Source organism: Carassius auratus, unplaced genomic scaffold, assembly GCF_003368295.1.
Source record: "Carassius auratus strain Wakin unplaced genomic scaffold, ASM336829v1 scaf_tig00214714_1_2670353, whole genome shotgun sequence".
NCBI lineage: Eukaryota > Metazoa > Chordata > Actinopteri > Cypriniformes > Cyprinidae > Carassius > Carassius auratus.
Genome location: NW_020527778.1, coordinates 1,850,549 through 1,868,259, shown reverse-complemented (window position 1 = coordinate 1,868,259; position 17,711 = coordinate 1,850,549). Strand labels below are relative to the sequence as shown.

The window sequence follows — 17,711 nt, the reverse complement described above, 5'->3', positions numbered from 1 at the left end:
GCAGATAACTGTAGATGTTGTCTACCTAAATTAAAGTCCCTGTGCGTGTGCCGGAGGGTTTAAGCGAGTCTTAGACATGTTAGCATTGTGTGTTAGCACAAAGCTTGGGCTTTCGGTACAGCAGCTGAGCACACACAGCCCTTCCTGTCTTTCATCTCAAACTTTCAGGCTTCAGGCTGCATTAGCGCTGCCTTCAGTCTGCTGTCTTTAGGTCAGACGCTGTTTGGTTTCTGTTTAGTTGCGCAGTTGCAACCTGAAAAGCATGGAGTCATGGATAAAACAGACTTTAGTGTTGGGTTTTTGTCTGAGAGTTATATGTTAGATAAGCTGAAACTTTGATTTGACTGGATAAAACAGTGGAATCTGTACGTGTGCATGAGGATCTTCTTTCATGATTTAGAAATTAATAGCATAAAAGCAGATGACATTATTGCACAATCATTATTGAGATGTCATTGCAAACTGAACTGAATGGTGTTTTTAAAGCAGTTATTTTAGTACACATAAGTTTGCGTGTGAGCTGAATTTTTCAAAGTAGAATTTTGAGTCATTGCAATGTCAACAAATTATTTTTTATTGATATTTTAGGTTGTTGTTGATTCCAAATATTCAGTTCTAGTACTTAATTTTTTTTCCAGGCCCAAAATATATAAAAAAAAAAAACGAAAAAAAAAAAAACATTGATTAAATAGCGACATCCTTTTAGTTAGGTCAATGTTCTAAAATGTATTTTTAGAAAATTAATCATTATATTATCCCACTCTAGTTAGTAAATTGATTTATATGTTTTTTTTTTACATACTATTTAATAAAATATTTTATGAGTACATTTGTTGTGAAAATGCTATGTCAGTAATTTGTTAATTTAATTTTGTTAATTTAACTAGTGTGTTTTTTCAAAACGTAAAGTAGTTTTGTCTGCATCAAGCCAAAATCTCCATGTAGACACTTAAAACTATTAGCAATAAAAACAGTTAATATATTTCTTGGACAAAGTTACTTCTTATCAAGTCCAGATTATTTGTTTCACATCATTTTGTTTTGTCGTTTTGATGCTACTAGGTAAAAGTCAACAGAAATGCGAGTCGCTTAAGTAAACTGAAGGATGTTTTATACTCTTCTGTCCTGTTCCATTCAAATGTTAGGATTGGAGTTGCATTACAGGAGCGCAACAGTTTCAGCCTGTGGTGTGGTGAGAGTTTAGGGAACTGTCCATGGTGCTGCTTTGCAAAATGAGTGCTGAAAAGCCTCTCTTCCTCAAAAACACAGGCCTCAGCTTTGATGAAGGTTATCTGAGTTTGACTGTAACCTTCACGTCGTTTTGACCTGCTCATTTACACCCATTCAGCAGGGTAAAACTAGAAATACAAATTAACATTTAGATTCAACTTTGTAATGCTGAACAACATGCTTCTCAATAAATCAAGACACGAAACCAAAATGTTCATGTCGTAATTGGGTATCCGTGTAACATCTTGTTACCTGTTTTTTTTTTTCTCATCCCCCTTTCCACAAAGCCATCCATGCACAAACTTCACTTGGTTAATCCAGGCAAATGAATTTTGTGGGTTTAATTCAACAAGGTTTTAAAAATGTTCCATCTGCTGTGGAGCAGCTGGTGATAGACTGAATGTAATTAATTACTTAACTTTTGAACAGTAGTCCAGGAAAACAGAGCGCCGTGTGTGTGTGTGTGACTGTGTGTGTTGAAGAAATGCAAGTGAAATCAAGAGCATGGCAGGAAGATTACACACAATAGAGCCACGTTTGATTTTTAACGGCGAGCATTTGATGCAATGACTCCAGAATTATATTCGCAATTAACCGAAAACGTGTAAATGGAAACAAAAGGCACTGAATCATCTCCATCTGATTGGCTTTTCAGAGATTTAAGCGATGCATCAAATGTTTTTCCTGAGCAGATATCTTTCATATAACAGATCGAACGCGATTGTGTGAACTGAAAAAAAATCCAGCATGAAGATCAGGCAAAAATAGTAGTAAATAAAAAAAGAAGTAAGGCACGATGCCACGTTGTGTAATTAAAATTACATGGGCCTTTTTTGACACTTTTCCCCCCCTCTGAATATATTTCAGCATCTACCTTGATAGCAGTGTTACCTCATTGGCTGCGGGTGTGTTTGTTGGCCTAACTATAAAGGATCTGCCTGCACCCTTGTGGGCTGGGAAGAATTAGGATTTATGAATTTATTTCCTCTGTTGTATTGTTTAAACGGCTTTGGTTCAGTTTTGATCCTTTCCTGTGCCTTTGAGGCTGTTCCATGGTGTCAGCTGTTGACTGATAGTAAGAGAACTGCCGCACAGTATGAATGAAAGAGAAGTAGCGGTTGGTAAACACTGATAAGGGATAAATAGAAAGCGGTCAGGCAGAGATAGTTCAGTGGGAGCCCAGATTGTGTGCGGTCTGGTAAAATGAGATTCTAAGCCTGTCCTTTTTTATTCTTTCCACACCCCCACCCACCTCCCCTTTTTAACCACACCATACACCACCCCTTCACCACACACACACACCATCCAGCACCCCTCCGGATTGCATTTGTCTGGAAAATCTCCAGTGACCTCGCTCGGCAAGTCCTGGGCTTTTTTTTCTTTTTCTTTTTTATAATGGTGTGTGTGTGTGTGTGTGTGTCTATTTGTTTTGTCTACTGACATGGGTCAAGTTAGCCAATAGACATGTCCCAGCTGATAATGGACAGCTGCCACTGGTGTGAGTCCCACCTTAATGCATTTTACATGGAATTATGAGAAGAAAGACAATATGGGACAATATGTGTGACCTTACCAAACTCAGATTTTAAAACATTTCTATAACACTCTTTATATCACTTTATCATTTTTGACCCTCAAAACTCTGGAGTAAATGAAGTTGATTATAATAAAAAATGTTTTACATTTTTAGTTGCGGTCATGGTAAAAATATTAAGGAATTACAATTAAATAATTTAATAAATAGTTTGCTGTGTTTTATATTGACATTGCTTTGACTGTAAAACATGTTTAATAAAAAAATGAAGGAATAATAATAATAAATAGTTTAAATTTTTTACATTTATGGTCACACTAGAAAAATGAAGGGAAAATAATACTAATAATACTTTGTTTTGTTTTTGTTTTAGTAATGGTCACAGTAGAACAATTAAGGCAATAGTAAATTAAATAAAAATGTATTAATTTGAATGTTTAATTTTTCACTAATAGTTTGCTATTATATATATATATATATATATATATATATATATCTGTGTGTGTGTATATATATATATATATATATATATATATATATATATATATATATATATATATATATATATATATATATATATATTAACATTTTATATTTAATTAATAGTTTGATGTGCTTTATGTACTGCTTTTTTTTTTACAATTTTAACTATTTCTATTTCTATTTTAATAGCATTTTTATATATTACTTGTATTCATGTTAATTTTACACTTTACATATTTATTTTATGTTGCATCTTGTGGAACATTTCTGAAATTTCTATAGCATTACTTCCATGTACTATATTAATTTATTAGATTATGACTGAATATTTTAAGCCACAAAAAGTGAGGTTTTATTTAAGTTAGATAGTTTATATATAAAATAGTTTATATATATATATATATATATATATAAAATCATTCTCTTCTTTATTTATTTATTTAGTGACCTTTGCTTGAACACCCCTGAACCCTTTTATTTTATCCATCTTTTATGAGATTAGTCAGCCCTTCATAAGTTATACCTTGAGGGTCACCATGTGGTATGTCTATACTGAAAATAGTTCAGCCCATTGTGCATCGCTCCCTAATGAGATTGGTCGTTAAATGAATGACACTGAAGGGGGGCAAACGGGGGGATAGAGACCCAAAGCACTCGCTTAACCCTCTCGCCACGCGACAGCAGAAAGATACAGCATAACCCCGACCTCACCTCCTCTGCTCTCCACTAACAACACCTTTCATGTCGCTGTGGAAAGCTGGTGTGGACTTGGTAAGTCAGGTGGTCCTTCACTGCCCTGCTGATCGTGTTTTTGTCTGTCTGCGCGTCTGTGTTTGTAAAGAGACAGAGAGGGAGAAGCCGAGAGCTTGGTAGATGCATCAATGCATCAAGACAAGTGCAGTGCTTTTGTAAGCTGTCATTTCCAGGGTCGTGTTTGAGAGGGGTGGTGCTCCCGTACGCATGTTTCAGAGTTGGATAAAACTCTTTACTGTAATTAATGCATTGTTTGTCTTTCCGTATGTACACTTTACTTTTGTGTTCACCACGTAGTTCTTAAATTCCGCTGTGAGGCTTGTTCATTTGAGGACTTTGTTTAGTTATGCATTGGGAAGCATGGTGTTTGGATTATGGCATAGCAAGTTGACACATTTATTGCAGTGAAAACTTAAATATGTTCTTCAAAAGATGCAGCTCAAGAGCTAGTGTCTGCTTATTTAGTGGACTTTACACGGTTCACTAATTGTTTCAGGACTTTTGAATCAGAGGACATTAACTGATGTTTTGGGTTTTCTTCAAAGTTTGATACTACACAGTTGCTTGTAAATAAATATGGGGGAAAGAAGTAGAAAAGATATTTGCTTAAAACATTTAATTAATATTTCATGCCTAAAGATTTTGGATTTTTGTTTACTTATTTATTTTTAAATTGTCATTTGTTTTTTTTAAATTTATAGTTTTATTATAATATAAAATATAGATTTTGTTTTTGCGCAAATTTGGCATAACAATTTGCGATAACATAAATGCATAAATATTGTAAATGTTTTATGTTTTTATATATTTTATTACATGGCTAGTTATTTTATTATTTTTGTGGTTCAGATGTGATTTTGTGCTTTTTTTTTTTTTTTTTTGGTCATGTAGTTATTTTGAAGTTATATTGTTATTCTAATATAAAATATTGACTTTGTTTTCCCACAAACTTGGCATAAAATAGAAATAGCATAAATGCATACATTTTGGCATTTAATATTTCATGGATTGCAACATGTCCAGTTATTTTTTAGTTATTTGTGTGGTTCATATGTGATGCACACAGTTTTGAAATTTGAATGCAATTGATCCCAGATAGTTTGAAATCTGGAGACCTGAAAACATTTCAATTTATAAAGTACTACTTTATCAAACATTTGGTCCTTTGACAGATGTGCATATCTTTTTTTCCCCGGCTATGAGAATGTGGGTTAAGAGTGTTCAGAATCCATCCTCTTTATTAAATCCTGGGGTTAAGTCAAATTTACATTTCGTTAAAGATTATTCATTTTATTGATGGATATAATCATGTTCAAGTTCCATCTGCTAGTCTGGGCTCATTTTAAACTCGTCATGTGCCTTTTTTCAACATTATAAGTAGAAAATAGTATGACCTCACAGTAGGGTCACGTGTGTGTGTGTGTGTGTGTTTGTGTGTTTTGTGTGTGTGTTTTGCTTAGCTTGTCCATAATAGTGAGTGAATTTCCCTTTAAGGACTTTTTGGGATGTATTTATTTGATGAATTGAAATGTCATGCATAAAATATATAGAAAGAATATTTGTTATGCTAATTTCTTGGTTTATTTATTTATAATTAACTTTATATAGAAGTATTGTGTGTGTGTGTGTGTGTGTGTGTGTGTTTGCTTTCTGCCTGTTTTGTTTTATGTTTTTGCTTACACAAGTATTGTAGTTATTATTAGCATAAAATAAGGCAATTATGGATTTTTTTTTTTTTTTTTGGCAAGTTTATTTCTTACACTAGACATTATTTATTGTAAGCACCTTAAAAGCCAGTTGTAAAAACAAGTTTATGACGAAAGTGTGCATGCATCCATTCTATTTATTAGAAGATTACAGAATGAGACTTCATAAATCCGTGATCCTGATCCCTCCGCTCTTTTGGGCATTTTAGTTAAATCAGAATTCCCCACTAGTCCTCTTTTTAATGCATAAAATACTTAGGCGCAACTCTTTCCAAACAAAGCTTACTCGGACTGGGAATTCCTATGCCAGAGGTAAATCCGAGTTAACATGGATTTAGACTGGCATGAGTTAAAGGACTAGAGTTTGTAATCCAGGTGGCCGGGGGATTTGGCCACACACTGGCAGAAATCACTTAAAACTCCCCGAACAGCCTGAGCTGCAGTATCCGGCCTGCACCGCATCTTCCTCGAATGATGACAGCACAGCCGGAGATGTGCTGAAGCAGAGGTCTGTGCTGCTTGTGTTTGTTTAGATGCCAAAGAGGGCTTTCCACCGTGTTATAGACCGGCTCGTCTTGGTTTATTTAGGGATTTGATGCGTTTGAGTTGAATATGTCAGCTTGTGTAAAGTTTCATGTATTACAGTGTTTCCCAACCTTTTTTTGTCACATGTACCCCAATAACCCCATTAATTAAGCTCAAGTATCCCTCATATTCACTGCTCTTATGGTATTTATATTAACTTATGTTATTATACAGCTAATTTACGATCAATATTTCATTTTAATTTTGAATATTTAGCATTATTGATAATTGACTCTAATATTATTAAAGTTACTATTAAAAAAATATTGTGGGTGAATAATTATCTCAATAAGTAACACATATATTCTATACTTTGAGTGTAAAACTACAGATTACACGTGATTATATTTTTGTCTTTAGAAAGGAACTGAAATAATGACATTAATCGCAATTTGTTGTTGTTTTCATTCATATATATATATATATATAGTATTATTATTACTGTTATTTAAAATTTTATTCATTTTTCTAAATTATATTAATATTATTTTATTATTATTAATTATATGTAGGACATATATTCTATTTGAGGGTAACATTATAGATTACATTATACTTTATTTTTTTTATTTTTGTGCATTTAGAGGAACTGAAATAATGACATTTAGTTGAAGTTTTCGCCTTTTATATATTTTATATTATTATTATAAATATATTATAAAGAGCAAATATTCTACTTCAAATATAAAACTGATTAAACATTGTTCTCGTCCTTATAAAGGAACTGAAATAATGGCAATAATCACAATTTATTGGTTTTAATTGAAAAAAGTGCATATATTTTGAGTGTAAAACTTTACACATTAATAGTTATTTGTCATTATAAAGGAATGACATTAGTTGTTATTTATTTATTTTTTTTGTTATTTATTTATATATATATATATATAAGAATTTTTTAAAGTTCTTTCATACTGCAAGTTTCACAAAGCAAAATTGAAAGAGCATAATTTCTCAGGTTGGAAATCAATGGCATGTTGAGTAAAATTTAGTTTTTGAAGTAATATTTCCCTCAAATTGTTAATTTTGCAGAAAGTAATTTATGAGTGAATCTGAACTTCAGGTGTAATTTCCCCTCACTTGTGTTGCCAGGTTATTTTAGGGTTTGATTTCATAATCGGAGCTCTACACTGTCAGTGCCCTCCAGTTTCCAAACATATGCCATGAAGGGCAACCTTTCGCTTTTCTCTCTCTCCGTCTCACCCCACCCCAGCTGGAACAAGTGAGCAAACAGGAGGGACGGTGTTTGTGGAGGATGAAGAAGCCATGGTGAAGTGGAGTTGTTTAATGACAGGAACAGCTGACTCATTAGGCGAGTGCAGTGAAAGGTAATTAACCCTGGGAAAAGTACAGCTGCCATGCGAGCTGTTCATTTCAATCTTATTAGGAATCAGGAGTTTAAAGGGTCTTCTCCTTTCAAACCCTGCCCGTGATATACTTTCCTCCCCTCTTGCTTTCCATTTTATTTTATTTTTTGAACCCAGGGGCTTCAGAGCCTGGAGACCTGCCTTTTGTACTCTAGGATTTAGCTCAAATGGTAGTCACGGCTTCAGCAAATTGCCGAGCACCTGGTTGTACTCATACGTCCTCTGTATTGAGATACCTTCCCGTCCTGAAACAATGGACCGGATCAGTGTGTGCTGATAACAGAGAACGGGTGGAAGTTGTCCCTGCTTACACCTGGCCATTTCATTTTGGTGTCAGATGCCCTTTTACACCTCACCCAAACCACATAAGGGACACGATATGTCAGCCTTTGAATGGAAGGTTTAGAGACAGTGCAATGCAATAATATATATAGCATAAATAAACATATATATATATATATATTCTCATTACTGAGTAACTTGAAGCTGAGTAACTTATTCCAATGTATATCTGTGTTCTAAAATACTTTTAATATAGACCTTAATGACTAAAAGTATTGCTCTCTGTTTAAATGGGACTTTAAAGGAGCTTCAGTGGAAAGAGAAAACTTCCCATCTGACTTTAGCCAAATTTATAAAGTGCCTGATAATATTAATTAGCTTTGTGTGTGTGTGTGTGTGTGTCTCTGTGTGAGTGACATTGCTAAAAAATAACAATTTGGAGCCATTTTTGAAAATGGGGTTTTTAAAAAAATCTTTTTTTTCTTCTTCATAGAACTGACACAGTAATGATAAATATTTAATAATGTGTATGTTTATATATATATATATATATATATATATATATATTGATTAATTATGATGGCCTTTTGTTTATTTATTTATGAACTATAACTACACAAAATGTATTTTTTTTTTTTGTAGAATCTCCATTCCAAAGCTTACTATAAAAACTATTATAAAAACATATATATTTTATATATATATTATGATTTATTTTAATCATGAGATGAAGTTTCCTTTTATTTAAAAATTATTTTTTATTTCATAATTTAGCTGCTGTTTTCAAAAGTTTTCAAAATGTGCATGATAATGTATAATATCTTTTCTCTGTTTTTTTTATTTATTATAATGAGTCATCTAAACTCAAAATCTAAACTCGTCAAGATTAAAGTTGTGTTTAGTCATGGGATTGTTTATCTATTTTTGTGCTCCTCTAAAAGACTTTATTTTACTTGTGTATTTATTTCATTTGGTCACTCTTGCAGAATTGTTTATTTAAGCTTTAACTCTAGATGTCTGCATGCACCTGCTTCCATCAGACAAAAAAACTGTTTTTATCATCTGCTTTTGCTGGCAGATTTCTCCTAGAATAATTTATCAGATGAGAAATGCTTTAAACAGTTGGAAACAAGTGTATCTTTGAAGTTACTCCCACATTAGACCTAGGGACAGATGATGCACTTTAAGGTAATTATACTGAAACTAATTATGCTTGCCCTAGAAAGAAAACATAGCCTCATCTTCCAGGGGCTAACAGAAGTTAAAATAGCAGCTTTTGAGTTCTCAGATTTCACAGTTTTAAAGTCTCTGGCATGAACTACATGGAGACTGATATCTTGCGTTTACACACACCCGTCCCTTCTAATCTGGAGCGCCTCTTTTCTTCCCATCTTTCTGTCATTGTTTTCATGCAGAAGGCCTAAATAGTGAGCTTTTTTATCGTTGTGAATATCTATATGTGTTTTAGATTCGATCAGTCTTATTTTGACCGAATCTTTAATGTGCATTTAATTAATTTTCACAAATAAAACATTATCGCTCAACTCCACCCCGTGCAAACCTACATCAATTAGTTTGTTTCACACCTCCGCTCGCTTTTAATTTCAAAGAGCATGTAAACAAAACCCCCAACCGCCTTTTCCCATTTGCATTCAGTCACAATTATTTTCTTTCTTTCTTCTTCTTTCCCCCTTTTTTTGGGTTCAGTAAGACATTCAGCGCAGTGGAAAAATGAAAGTAAGACGCCACTATCTTTCACTTTGCGCTTTATTATGCCGCAACAGAAAAACGCTTAGCATGTAAAATGAATGTGGAAATTATTCCTGGGGTAAACTATAAACACACAAGTTACCCCTCCGGCCCCCCACCACCATCCTCCTAGATCAGAGTGTAATTGCCAGTAATCAGGTCTGTTTGCAGCTGATAAAACCTCTCTGAATGAGTCGAACCCTCATTGTATGATGACTCAATTACGCCCGAAGTGGCTCATCAAACCTGGACCATCAGCAGCTTTAATAAATAAGGAGGAACAAACTTGCTGCAGGTGCATTGTGATTCCATTCATTCCATAATTAAATCCATTCCTGGCTTAACCCTTCTCCAGCCGGACGCTTCAGACGAACAAAAAGCGCGAGAGAGAGAGAGATAGAAAGAGAGCGGGTGACCTTGCAGTGAGACCCTGTGTCTTCATAACTCTCTATGCGCGATACGAGCACAGACAGGTGATATGGAGAGAGAGATAGGAGAAGAAAACGCGGAAAGGTGATTGGAAGGAGAGAGGGAGGTGTCTGGGTGGAGATAGAGCTGGAGGTCTTTATTTATTCATTGTTTAGTGCCACATAGTGCTTATTTCGTAATTACACTGAAAGTACAATCTAATCATAACAGTCATTCAGGAAGGACAAGGGCACTGAGTGCGCTTCCAATGTTTGCTACGTTTATTCTTTCTGATTTTTGTTTACTCTCTATCAGAGTCTGGATACAAAGACAACTCTTAATGCAAGTAAAAGAGGACGTTTAATAAAAAAGAGAGAAAGAATGAAAGAAAAAGGCATGCATGTTTAATAAAAAATATTTATGCATTATTATGCAATTTAATAAATACACATTAAATACAAGAAAAAAGTCTATAGGGCAACTGTTAGAAGTCAGGATTTTTATACTCGGAAAAAAAAAGTTTTTAATTGAAATAAAAGAAATTATTTTAAACATTATATTAAAAACATTACATAAAAAAATGACTTATTTTATTTTAGCTACTTGCCAAGGAAACATTTCTCATTTTCGTTTAATTAAACTTGATACTAAAATAACTCAAAATGAAATAAATATTAATAAAAGCTTTATAGACATAATAAAACTAACTTAACATGAGAAAACTGAAAAAGTCAAATATTAATAAAAATATTATAGTACCTTAATGATACTAATATGAGACTTTTAACCAACAGTTTCTAACATTTCACCACAGAATTATTTTTTTACTAAAGAATTTGTTATTTATCTACAATTAGTTGATATATTCAAATAGTTTAAATGTAATTCTTGATAAAAATATAAGTTAAAACTCAATTTGTATTTGAGTTACACTTGCCCCATAGACTTCAATTGTAAGTGCTTGAAAGTCAATGCATGCATTGTTGTTTTTTCTCATCAACAGGATGCAACAAATATTGTCTCTAAACTTTAACCCATTTGTCTGCATGCCGTTATGAAGATAAAGATGATAAGAGGTTTGATTACTAGCAGTCGTCCCTTGAGCAGTTAAATCAGATGCTGATAACAAACATAATTACCGTATGCACTGTGCACTTGTCTGTTTGTTTGTCTTCTTGTCAGTGATGTTAGCATTCATGTGTTAAAGTGTAGAAATGCTCTGTCTTAATCATAGCGTGTGTGTGTTTGCATTGACCACAAAATGTCATTCTTTTTTTTTTTTACTAAGAAACTGTGCATGTTAACACTAATCTTCTTTGTCTGTGTGTTTTTAAGGGCGGCCGTGTCGTTTATTTGAAACGAATCCCGCCCATTGATGCTCAGAGGCTGTAAAGTGCAACTCTCTCGTTCGGCTCAGACAGGGCTTTGAGAAAAAGAGCAGATGGGTTAGGGCAAAGTGCACTGGCCGCTTACACACACGCACGCCAAATCAGGAAGCGCTATCTCCTTGGAGACCGCGAGGCCATGCACATTAGCGGCCCGGCCCTCAGTGGGATGCTGCCTGCATGCAGAAGGGGCCGAGAGAAACCCCCTTTTAATGATTCAGCAGATGACGGGCCACTCAAGGAGAGGGCCGTCTTTCTTCTTATGCTAATGAGTGGCCCCCTCCTCTTCCCGGGCCCCGTGTGGCGGTGGGGGGGAGGGTGGGATGTGCAAAAGATGCTGGGAGTTTTTAGCCATAATTAGCACAAAGCTCTCTCTTTCTCTCTCTCAAAGCCAACAGGCATGAATGGCTCACCAATAGCGGAGCTCAGGCGTTCTGTAGCGCAGCGTTTAAATTGTCCCGATGCGCGCAAACACACAAAACTCTTCCCGGATTAGCCATATTAATTACACGCAAGCTATTTGATTTGTGTCAAGCAATCAATTTGCATCTTGTTAAGAAAGCCACATGAGGTCTTGTCTGTTAATTCGCTCCCAGGTTTCTCAACGCCGCCGTTTGAAACGTTCACAGTTACTGTTTCTATCCCAACAACTCCTGCATGTAGTCATCCAAGCGGAAGTGAATTAAAAAATGAACTGTGTGTCTTTTAAACAGAGTGAACTATAACCTTAAAATACCGAAAGCAACTAAAGCAACCTGACTGTAGTTTTTTTTTGAGGGGGTTTTATTTTTATAGTGAGTCAAATCAGGCAGTAATAGCATTTTAGAGTAAAAACGGTAGGTTTTAATGTTTTACAGCATGTTATTAAACATATTATTTAATATAACTAAAGCAACCTGAGTGCAATAAGTTATAGTATTTTTTTTTTTACAGATAGAAATAAATGTTTTGCACATTTTCATGTTTTACAGTGTGTTGACTAAAGCAACCTGTGTGCATTGTTACAGTGATTTTTAACAACTTTTAGACTAAAACAGCATGCAGTCTTCCATCATATAATTTTATTAGAATAAATCAACCTGAGTGTTTTGTGCTAGTGATTTTAAACATGTAGAAATAACTTTTTATAGTAAAACATTGTGTTTTAATGTTTTACGGCGTGTTACTAATTTTAATTAATATGACTAAAGCAACTTGAATGCATTGAGTTATAGAGATTTTTACAGTGTATTATTAATCATATCATTTAAGATGACTAAAGCAACCTGACTGCATTGATTTGATACCTTTTTATAGTAAAAAATGCACATTTGAATGTTTAAAGTGTGTCAGTAATGTCCATTTAACATGTTTTTTGTGAACATGTTATGACTTAAGGGCACATTTGTGATGTAAAAATTGATTTCACACTAGCGATTCACAAATACTCTGTAAACACCTCAAGCGTAATTCAAGTTGTCACTGATATCTTTTGTCATTTTTTGTCCTCAGAGCATGAAAGTCACACTCACATCTTAGAACAGCTGAAGAAACGTGTGTGTAGTAACCGGAGCAGCCCGTGGGGATCTTAATCATTACAGACCAAACAGCCTGAGGTAAAATGAGTTATTGTTTCTGTAGAGTATAGATGTTGGCCATTGATTCGGTAAAGAGTATCTCACACATGCATGTGTAGTTTAAACATTCTTGTTTGTATGTTACATATCATTTTGAGGACTTATAAATTAAATCACCTATATTTTTCATGTTTTTGTGTATTTATATCCTGCATAATCATTTAATGAAAGTATAAAAGTATTGCACAAAACAGTTAAACATGTTGGGTGCAACATCTGTTGTTTTAAAACTGACAGTTTTTGAATGCATAAACACGTATAGTAAATTTGTCTGGTGATTTTATTTTATTTATTTATTTATTTTTTGGGGCAATTCGATTTCCATTTTGGTATAAAGTATAAAAGTACTTATATAAACTATATATAAAAATATATATTTTTGTTTTGCTAAAGTTTTAGTATAAAATATTTTTCAAGTATTTTTCATATTTAAATGATGCATAATCATTAAAAAATATGGGGTATATTTTTAGCAATAGCCCAAAAAAACATTGTATGGGTCAAAATTATTGATTTTTCTTTTATGCCAAAAATCATTAGGATATTAAATAAAGATCATGTTCCATGAAGATATTTTGTAAATATCCTACTGTAAATATATAAAAACGTAATTTTTGATTAGTAATATGCATTGCTAAGATTTCATTTGGAAAAATTTAAAGGCGATTTTCTCATTATTTAGATTTTTTTTGCACCCTCAGATTCCAGATTTTCATATAGTTGTATCTCGGCCAAATATTGTCCGATCCTAATAAACCACACATCAATGAAAAGATCATTTATTCAGCTTCAGATAAATCTCAATTTTAAAAAATTGACACTTAAGACTGGTTTTGTGCTCCATATGGTTTGGTTTTGTAAAGTGGCGATGGTGTAATTTAAGGGATTGTGGGTAGCCAGCTGTTGTCCTAAACGCTCTCTCCTCCTCATGTCAAAGTTACCACGTTCAGAATATCCGAAATATTAAATTACGCAAGCCTGGAAATCTGCGTACCCTTTATTAAAATAAACCCCAGTGCTTGTCAGGCGAATAAAAGATTTGTATTTTTTTTATTTTCTCTCTAACAACGAAACAATACCGAAAACACTAAACAAACCCGTCTCTCGCGGTTTTTAATAGTTTGGGCTTTCAAGAGGTGTTCAGAAAAGCCCGTCTGGAAGCGACGGGCCACTTCTGGTGTGGCGTGTGTTAGCGTGTACACGAGCGAGCGAGTGTAATGAACTAATCAGGTACATTAGTTTTTACAGAATGTAATCTATAGTGTTTGGGAGTTGTTTGTCTCAATAGGGGCCCCCAGTAATCAAAAGTAATGAAGCTATTACGCGTCGGGAGCCGGGAGAGGGCCGGCGTGGCATTAAGAGTGGGCCACATAAAAGGTTTATTAAAGGAAATTAAGGTCCATCAGTGCCACACCTGCTCCCCCTATTATAAATGTATGACAGGTCAGTGGCTTCAATCACAACAGCCAAGCCGAGAGAAGGGGAGATAGGAGTCATGTTTCCCATTATAAGCGAAGTAACAGCCCAGCCAGTGACTCACCGAGCTCACCAGACCCTCCGACCGCTATAGAGCGCCATCAGCCCAGAATAATTACATTTAATAGGTTTTATTTGGGATCAGCAAGGCACTGCTGGCAGAGAGAAACCGAGAGAGAGAGAGGGAGAGTGAGTAGGTGCTGCAGTATTAACAACTCTTTTTGTCTAAACACACACACACACACACATTACTACTTTTGTTTGTCACTGGTTTTTGCATTATTATATTTGCGCTCGCCCCGTCTCACCCTCTTAAAAGTGAAGGCCGGTTTGGCTGTTCTCTGTGTGCTGGCAGTCTGCTGCTGTAGTTTCTAAGTCAATTAAAAAATCAAGCCAAAATATGAAGAATGCCACGCAGTGCATGTAATGACCATGATCTACTGAAATTTCATTGTCATAAAGTTCACTTACATTTCATTTCTCGTGTTGACATGTCATCGCACGCTTCAGGAGTCATGGAATTGATTAGGTTTTTACCACTGTAATCCTATCTTTTGAAACGTTCTTGTTTTAAAATCTGAAGTTGTGACTCCTTGCCGGTGTGCTGTTTGTAAAATAGCATCGCAAATAAAATGCGTGCAATGCAATAAACTCTTTGCATGCCACTAATCTGGCTTACTTATTAATAGCCTAAACTGACAGGAACATAGCCATCAATCTAATGATGAGATCCTGTTGAGATGAATTATTAAACAGGATTATAAATCTCTGAAATTGGAAATTGCTATTTGTTATTAACTTTTTTTTTTCCATTCTTTTTTTTCTTTCCAGATGGAGTCTGACAGTGAAGAGAATCGCAGTGAAACATGTGATGGTAAGTGCTTTGACATGAGTACAAAAAATACACTAAACATATATTTAATATTATTTTTTTCTTTTTTTATATATAGTTTTTATTTTCTAATCTAAAATCTATTAAAATAAAAAAATATTTATTATGACATAATCTGTCGATATTAGGCAACATTGTGAAACTAGAATTATTATTTCTGCACTAGCTCAACTTTTTAGAACATTGTCAGAAAACGAGAATAATCAAGTTTATTCATATTAAATATATATTAGATTTGAATAAAACCAGTTCATTTAAAATGAAGCACATACGTTTCTGAACAAAACGTTTTTGGCTGTGTTGTACAAGTAAAAACTTTTTTTTAATGATTATGCATCATTTAAATATGAAAAATACTTGAAAAATATTTTATACTAAAACTTTAGCAAAAAAAATATATTTTGATAGTTAAGCCTAAATGGAAATCAAATTGGCCAAAAAAAAAAAAAAAAAACGAAATAATTTTTGATTAGGAATTTCTACATTTTACTTATGTAATTATCAAAAGATCAGTATATTCAATATTGAGTGTACATGTATACATTGTTTTTGTGTGTATGCGTTTCATATTCATATTTTAATGAACATTAACTACTGATCTGTCTAGCATTATATAAAGTTGTGTATAAAGTGAATAAGTGTTTCACATCATTGTAAAGTTGTATAACCCATTACCTCTGCAACACAATATTTATTTTATGCAGTTTTTACAAAACAAAAACTCATAACACTCTTTAGAGTGCATTATTAGTTTGTATGAACATGCAGGGATGCATTATATTTGCCCCGTACAAATTTCACATAAAAACATTTGAACACATTTCCCATAATGCCTCAGCGACGGCTTTCTGAATGGCTTAGTTCCTCACGTGTGTGCACACCCCCTTTTTCCTACGAACATTTGATCTGAAGTGTTAGTTTAACGGTCTCACATCAGATCTGTCAATTTTAATATTAATCCTCTTTAGCTTGGGAAAAACCGCGGCGTTGAATTATGCAGAGACAGTGACTTCATTATGAGGCAATATTCTTTCAAACGAGTTAAGGAGGGTATCCTGAATGGAAAGAGCGGCTAAAGCATGACAGGGGACATCATTATTCAAGTGTTTAGAGCCACGTACTGTACCTCTCACGAGCGCCTGGCCCTTTAATGTGCCGGTAAAAATTCATGATGGTGTTTTATTGAGTCTTCACCATGGGATTGAGGTGAAGCTGTGAATGAGACATGCTCTCCCACTGACACATATTCCTTCTCTCTCTGTTTGTCTGTACATCTAATGAGACTAGGTTCACAGTGAGGGTTTGAGGAAATATCTTGTTGTCAGAGCTGTGATTATTAAACACTTAAGCAAAGTGAACCAGCATTTTCACCATGCAAATCCAGATATGCGCGTTCTCTTACACTGTGTAATTGGTTGCTAATACTGCCCCAAGTATTGAGCATCCTAAACATGCTTTATGAAATACATAACAATTCGTTCCTGTCAGAGAGATTTCATTTTTACCTTACCTTTAATTGAGTCTGATAGGCTGAAGGGACATGGTGATGGGAGAAAAGATTACGTGTCAATGCTTTTGTGTTTGCTTGCAAAACTTTTGCTTTCTCTTGCAAATACATTGCATTGTTTTGAGAAACTTTGCATTCACTTGTCAAACTTTTGGGAAAACTTTTCGGGGGAACACACCGCTTTTGAGAGAGAATGCAAATGTTTTGCAAGAGAATGCAAAGTTTCTTTGGGGAGCGCAAACATTTGCTAATGTTGAACGCAAGAGCTAATGTTTCATGAGAGAACACAAATGTTTTGAGAGAGAATGTGAAGTTTCTTGGGAGAACGGAAAAATTTGGCTAGAAAAAACAATTGTTTTGTGAGAGAGCGCAGATGTTGCGCAAAAGGTGCATATGTTTCACAAGAGAACTCAAAGTTTCTTAGGGTCCACAAAAATTGGCTAGGAAATGTAAATGCTGTGTTAGTGAACGGAAATGTTTTGTGAAAGATCGTAAATGTCTCACAAGAGAATGCTAAGTTTCTTAGGGACCGCAAAAATTTGAATAGAAAAAAACAACTGTGTTAGAGAATGGAAATGTTTCGCGAAAGATCTCAAATGTTTTACGGAAGAATGGAAAGTTTCTTGGTGTAACGCAAACATTTTTGTGAGAAACACAAATGTTTCATAAGAGAATGTAAAGTTTCTTGGTGGAACGCAAAAAAATGTCTAGAAAGTGCAAATGTTTTGCGAAAGATCA

At 34.3% G+C, this 17,711-nt stretch overlaps 1 protein-coding gene across 4 annotated transcripts in view; it reads left to right on the top strand.

The window, feature by feature from the left end:
- The window catches only part of LOC113092826 (suppression of tumorigenicity 18 protein-like), a 48,596-nt gene that overhangs the window by 824 nt on the left and 30,061 nt on the right, over positions 1 to 17,711 (top strand). For 2 of the 4 annotated variants that reach the window (XM_026258588.1, XM_026258585.1), the window contains exons 2-3: positions 12,974 to 13,077; positions 15,406 to 15,448. In XM_026258588.1, the coding sequence (XP_026114373.1) occupies positions 15,406 to 15,448 (43 nt within the window). In that variant the 5' untranslated portion in view covers positions 12,974 to 13,077. Of the gene's footprint in view, positions 1 to 3,928; positions 4,019 to 12,973; positions 13,078 to 15,405; positions 15,449 to 17,711 lie in introns of those variants that run through there. The other 2 variants (XM_026258586.1, XM_026258587.1) reach the window with 2 other exon arrangements.